This window comes from Borostomias antarcticus (genome assembly GCF_949987555.1).
Source record: "Borostomias antarcticus genome assembly, chromosome: 20".
Lineage (NCBI taxonomy): Eukaryota > Metazoa > Chordata > Actinopteri > Stomiiformes > Stomiidae > Borostomias > Borostomias antarcticus.
In genome coordinates, this window is record NC_140253.1 from 5,254,580 (window position 1) to 5,260,579 (window position 6,000).

Consider the following 6,000-nt stretch of genomic DNA (forward strand, 5'->3'; position numbering starts at 1 on the left):
TGTGTGTCTGGGCATATTTATTCTTTAATCAAGTAAATTATGTTAACATGTTTACATTATGAGAGACTGTAATTGTGGATGACAGGGTGCAAAGGAGTTGAACAGTGTTTGTGGATCCTATCAAACACACCACATAGGCTACATAGGTCTTTGCTCCCCTCTAGTGGTAGAAACAATGCATTACAAGCTAGACACTTGGTGTTCACACACAAATCAATAAAGTCAATACAATCAATAAAAAGTATATTTTTCCAGACAATATTGGAGATCACAGAGGTCAGATAAGAAACACACCCAGTGGTTTATTCTTATTTTTATGTCAACCCTAACCCTTCAAAATGTGATCTGGGGACCCACGCTCCAGAGGCTCTTATACATAATACAGGTAAATAAATAAACAAACAAAAACAAACAATATATATTCTTTTAAGATACTGGTCACCCAATACTGTACATAAACTATTATACAGTTTCAAGGCAGAACAATAATTTATACAAGCACAACAGTAGAAAGAGCATCTTTATATCCAACAACAGAGGTGAAATATTCCACCAGCAGTCAGAGTGTGACTTGCTAGGAGTGGGAAAATCACTGTTCCTACTAACATAACTACTAGCTAGAGGAGATCATCTGAACATCCCACAAAACTGGCTGAAATGCACCACTATTCATCGACCTCACAGTAGGATAAATCTTGTCACACTCTTGAATGCAATCTTTTTTTTATTTTTATATCTACAGGACACAAGGACATTGTGAGCTGAGGTCAAATATAAAACCCCAGAAAAGTTCTGAGGATGCTTCTCCATTCTATCGAGGAGACTTTGCTGCCCTCTAGTGGCTATCTATGTAGACTACACATGTTCAACTGCACTGGGTTAATCTCCATCAGTCTTCAGAGTGGTAAGTAATGCTGAATAAAGGGAATCGTAAAAAAAAAAAAAAGGGATCTGCACAGCCTACAGAAGTGTTTATCTTCAACTCATCTACCTGATGGTGGGATACAGTGGGAATCTACAGCCTGTCACACTCTCATCTTAGAGCTTCCCTGAGTCAGCTGGGTATAATGACCCAGGGACACTGTGGAGCCTTGCCTCACCCAGAACCCAGGGTATAGGGGTTTAGTGAACGTGGAGTGGAATGTGTGCAGGAGAGTACATGTGTCAGGGGAGACACTGTAGAAGGACAGAGTACCAGCTGACCAGTCCAGATACACTCCTATTCTGGAGGACGGGGCTGGTATGACAGTGTCCATGTTTTTATGTCTAGCAGTGTAATTGTCTTGAGAGCAAAACAGACTCCAGGACTTGTCATTGTTACCCATCACAGAGTCATTTCCCCATCCCCGTCTACTAATACCCTTATATGTCACCCCTATAGAGGCCCCACCACTCCACTCAACCTCCCAGTAACAGCGTCCAGTGAGACCGTCTCTACACAGCACCTGTTGCCAGTCAGTAAATCTTCTAGGATGATCCGGGTATGGCTGCTCCTCGTGCACCCCTGTCACCTTTCTGTTCTCCTCAGACAGAGAGAGGTATCTGTTAACTGTTCTAAGGTCCAGTGTGAGATAGCAGGGATCTGATGAGAGAAACAAGCCTCTTTAACCACCATGTTATTTACACAGAATATATATAGATTAAAAGGGAAGCACCGAACAACCTGCAGTTTTACTTGAGATTTTCTTAAAAAGTGTTTTCAGATTCCAACAATTGGGACAGTATCCAGATAGGCTACCAAAGTAATATCCTTAGTGTGACAAAGAATTTGAGTTTTTGATGCTGTGCTCTACATCCCCATACTTTCCACTGGCATTGTGGCTAATCCCGCATACAAAGAAAATACATTTCCCTATATATTAACTGTCAATATATTATAGTATGTAAAATATATGGAGGAAATATACAGAATAATATATGATACATAATGAATTGCAGCTTTTCATATATTGCAGTGTATTGGACAATATAACCACTTGTTTCCTATATATGGAAATGTCTTGTTTGATATATTACATTATATTTTCCAATATATCACAATATATATTTTTCTTTCATAAAGGGTGCTAACCGAAGCTGGCGCAGATTCTCGAAAGTGCCTGGATTACAGTCAGAAACATCAGCGTCCTTCATCTACTAAACTCACAGCAAGTGTAAAAACAAGCAAGATGTTTCAAAACTTCAGAGCACCCCTTTAATTCATCTTGTTGGATAATGTGGCATGCGATAAGAGCTTATGGATACTGTGTGTGTCTCTAATGGTGTCCTAGATAAGACAAGACTTACATATCTTTATCAGCCACTCTACTCCACCAGGCTGGACACTGTGGGGGAAACAGAATGTCACAGTCGTTATCATATTATTAGAATAAACATAATATTTTACACATTTGTGGTCATTATGAAAATAGATTTTTAAGCATTTTATTGCATTTGATACTCATATCAATGATCATTGAATCCTTGCATTTATTTGCACATATGGTAGGCCTAAACGCAACATAGTCTAGTTCTCACCTGAGAGTTGTGAGTTTACATGTAGGATCCTCCAGTCCAGCAGAGAGCAGCTTCACTCCACTGTCTCCTGGGTGATTGTAGCGCAGGTCCAGCTCTCTCAGTTGGGACGAGTTTGCCCTCAGTGACGAAGCCAAAGAGACACAGCCTTCCTCTGTGACTCCACAGAGAGCCAACCTGTACAATAGTGAACTCACTCTATCAACCTCTAGCATAACTATTTATGTAGATAATGCTGGATTACCCCCGTTCAACCTGGCTGGATCTTAGCTAAGGTGCTGGAAATTTATTAGACTTTGTTTATGAACTCCTGTTGTAGCATGAAAACTGTAAACATAATATCTAAAATGGTCGCTTTGACCAAAACTCACCTCAGTGTCTCCAGTCTACAGTGTGGACTCTCAAGTCCAGCAGAGAGCAGCTTCACTCCTGAATCCTGCAGGTTGTTGTCACTCAGGTCCAGTTCTCTCAGGTTTGAGTTTGAGCTGAGAGCTGAGGACAGCTCTTCACAGCATGTCTCTGTGAGATTACACTTACTCAGCCTAGAGGAGGAATGCTCATGGTTAGGAACATGTTTGCTTAAGGCAGTGAGCAAAAGGAACTTCAAGACATTTTAAACTTAAACTATTTCTAACCGCAATATCTCCACTCTTCTTAGTCCAGCAGCGAGCAGCTTCACTCCTGAATCCTGCAAGTTGTTGTCACTCAGATCCAGCTCTCTCAGGATGGAGGCGTTTGAGCCAAGAGCTGAAGCCAACACTGAACAGCATTTGCTTGTGAGGCTGCATTTTTTCAGGCTAGAGACAGGGAATAGCATTAATATATTGTCCGGAGCAGACACATTTTCTTAACAAATTTACCAAAGTGAATGGGCATGTAACGGGTTCTTGCACATTTTAATATCTTAATTAAATAAAAGTATTTTTAACCTCAAAATCTCCACTTTGCCAAGTTGAGCTGAAAGCAACTCCACTCCTGAATCCTGCAGGTAGTTCCTACTCAGGTCCAGCATTCTCAGGTTGGAGGAGTTTGAGCTGAGAGCTGAGGCCAACACTTCACATGATCTCTCTGTGATGTCACATTTTTTCAAGCTATAGAGACAGTGAATCAAATTAAAATATTGTATTGAGCGGACACATTTGCTGAACAAATTAAGTTAATGGACATGGAGTTTGCACATGCACATTTTATATTATTAAAGGGTTGAAACAAAACTTCTAAATTCTAACCTCAACATTTCCACTTTCTCCAGTCCAGCAGAGAGCAGTTCCACTCCTGAATCCTGCAGGTTGTTCTTACTCAGGTCCAGCTCTCTCAGGTGGGAGGAGTGTGAGATGAGAGCTGAATTCAGCTCTTCACAGCATGTCTCTGTGAGGTTACAATTACTCAGTCTAGAAAAGAATAAGCAGAAAAAATAACCTCATCATCATGGAGTATATTTATATAGATTAAGATTGGTAATGTATTATTAATTGATGATGATTGGTAATCTATTAATCATGCAAGGTCTGGGCATAGGGAACTTACAGGACAGTTCTTGCTGCCTTTACTACTGGCAGCAACCTCTGAAGACCTTCCTCTGATCTGGAGTATTTCTTCAGGTCAAACACTTCCAGATCCTCTTCTGAGGTCAGCAACACAAAGACCAGAGCTGACCACTGTGATGGGGAGAGTTTGGCTTCTGAGCGATTTCCTGAGCTCAGGTAGCTTTGGATCTCCTCCAATAGAGAGTGGTCATTCAGCTCATTCAGACAGTGGAACAGATTGATGCACTTCTCTGGAGAAGGATTCTTCCTGATCTTCTCCTTGATGTATTCGACTGTTTCCTCATTGGTCTGTGACCTTCTTCCTGTCTGTGTCAGAAGGCCTTGTAGGAGAGTCTGATTGGACTCCAGTGAGAGACCCAGAAGGAAACGGAGGAACAGGTCCAGGTGTCCATTCTCACTCTCCAAGGCCTGGTCCACTGCTCCCTTGTGTAAGTCAACCATTGGTTTAGCCGCCAGTGATGCTGAGTATTTTCTTAACATTCTCTGTTTGACAAAGGGATTTTTGCCCCTTTTCATGAATGTGAGAAGCACATACAAAGCAGCAAGAAACTCCTGGATGCTCAGATGCACAAAGCTGAAGACCTTCCCCAGGTGCAGCCCACACTCCTCTCTGAAAACCTGGGTACAAACTCCTGAGTACACTGAGGCTTCCCTGACATCAATGCCACACTCACTCAGGTCTTCCTCATAGAAGATCAGGTTGCCCTTTTCCAGCTGTTTGAAGGCCAGTTTTCCCAGCTTCAGAATGGTCTCCTTATCCCATTGCGGATCTGTGCCATGATGGACATAATACTTCTGACTCCGCTGTTTGGTCTGAAACACCAGGAAGTGTGTGTACATCTGCGTCAGTGTCTTCGGCAACTCTGCCTTCTCTGCTTCTCTCAACAGTCTCTCTAGGACAGAGGCTGAGATCCAACTGAAGACTGGTATGTGACACATGATGTGGAGGCTCCTTGACGTCTGCATGTGTGAGATGATTCTTCTGGACAGGTTCTCGTCACTGATCTTCTTTCTGAAGTACTCCTCCTTCTGTGGGTCATTGAACCCTCGAACCTCTGTCACCAGGTCAAAACATTCAGAAGGGATCTGATTGGCTGCTGCAGGTCGGGAGGTTATCCAGAGGAGAGCGGAGGGAAGCAGATTCCCCTTGATGAGGTTGGTCAGCAGCTTGTCCACTGTGGTTGACTGTGTGACATCACAACAGATCTCATTCTTTGGGAAGTCCAGAGGAAGTCGACATTCATCCAGTCCATCTAAGACAAACAGTACTTTGTACTTGTCATAGTTGAAGATCCCTGATTTCATCGTTTCAATGAAGAAGAGACTGAGAAGTTCTATCAAACTGTATGCTGTTTTCCTCATTACATTCAGCTCTCGGAAAGGAAGTGAAAAAATTAACTGAATATCCTGATTGGCTTTTCCTTCAGCCCAGTCCAGGATCAACTTTTGTGCAGAGACAGTTTTTCCAATACCGGCAACTCCCAGTGTCAGCACAGTTCTAATAGGCTTGTCTTGTCCAGGGAAGGGTTTGAAGATGTCCTGACATTTGATTGGTGTCTCTGGGATTTGTGTTGCTGGTGTCCAGGATGCTGTTTCAATCCTTCTCACCTCATGTTCAGTATTGATATCTCCTCTTCCACCCTCTGTGATGTAGAGGTCTGTGTAGATCTTGTTGAGAGGTGTTGGGTTTCCTTGTCCAGCTATTCCCTCATACAAACACTGAAACCTTTTCTTCAAGATAGATTTGAGTGTACAGCTCACCGCAGCAAGCTCATCTACAGACAACACAGTGCAACTTGTCAATGCAGTTGGCTTCCATTGATTTTTCTCTGCTCTTGCATCATAATGATCACTCTCTAGAGAATTCTGTGTTGCATCACTCACATTTCTCCAGTGTGTCAGCAAGCTCCTGTTGTTTCATATTCCTCAGGACATGCAT

At 42.4% G+C, this 6,000-nt stretch overlaps 2 protein-coding genes across 2 annotated transcripts; both read right to left on the reverse strand.

The window, feature by feature from the left end:
• Window positions 1–1,025: 1,025 nt before the first annotated feature.
• On the reverse strand, window positions 1,026–1,816 carry LOC311322419 (stonustoxin subunit beta-like; the record flags this gene model as incomplete). Its single annotated transcript, XM_084454484.1, has 2 exons — window positions 1,026–1,582; window positions 1,804–1,816. 2 exons carry the CDS (start codon window positions 1,814–1,816, stop codon window positions 1,026–1,028), a joined length of 570 nt encoding a protein of 189 aa, XP_084310610.1.
• Window positions 1,817–2,513: 697 nt separating this feature from the next.
• LOC311322420 (NACHT, LRR and PYD domains-containing protein 3-like) lies at window positions 2,514–6,000 on the reverse strand (the record flags this gene model as incomplete). The annotated part of the gene is made up of 7 exons (XM_084454485.1): window positions 2,514–2,691; window positions 2,886–3,056; window positions 3,150–3,311; window positions 3,444–3,605; window positions 3,744–3,905; window positions 4,042–5,836; window positions 5,946–6,000. 7 exons carry the CDS (start codon window positions 5,998–6,000, stop codon window positions 2,514–2,516), a joined length of 2,685 nt encoding a protein of 894 aa, XP_084310611.1.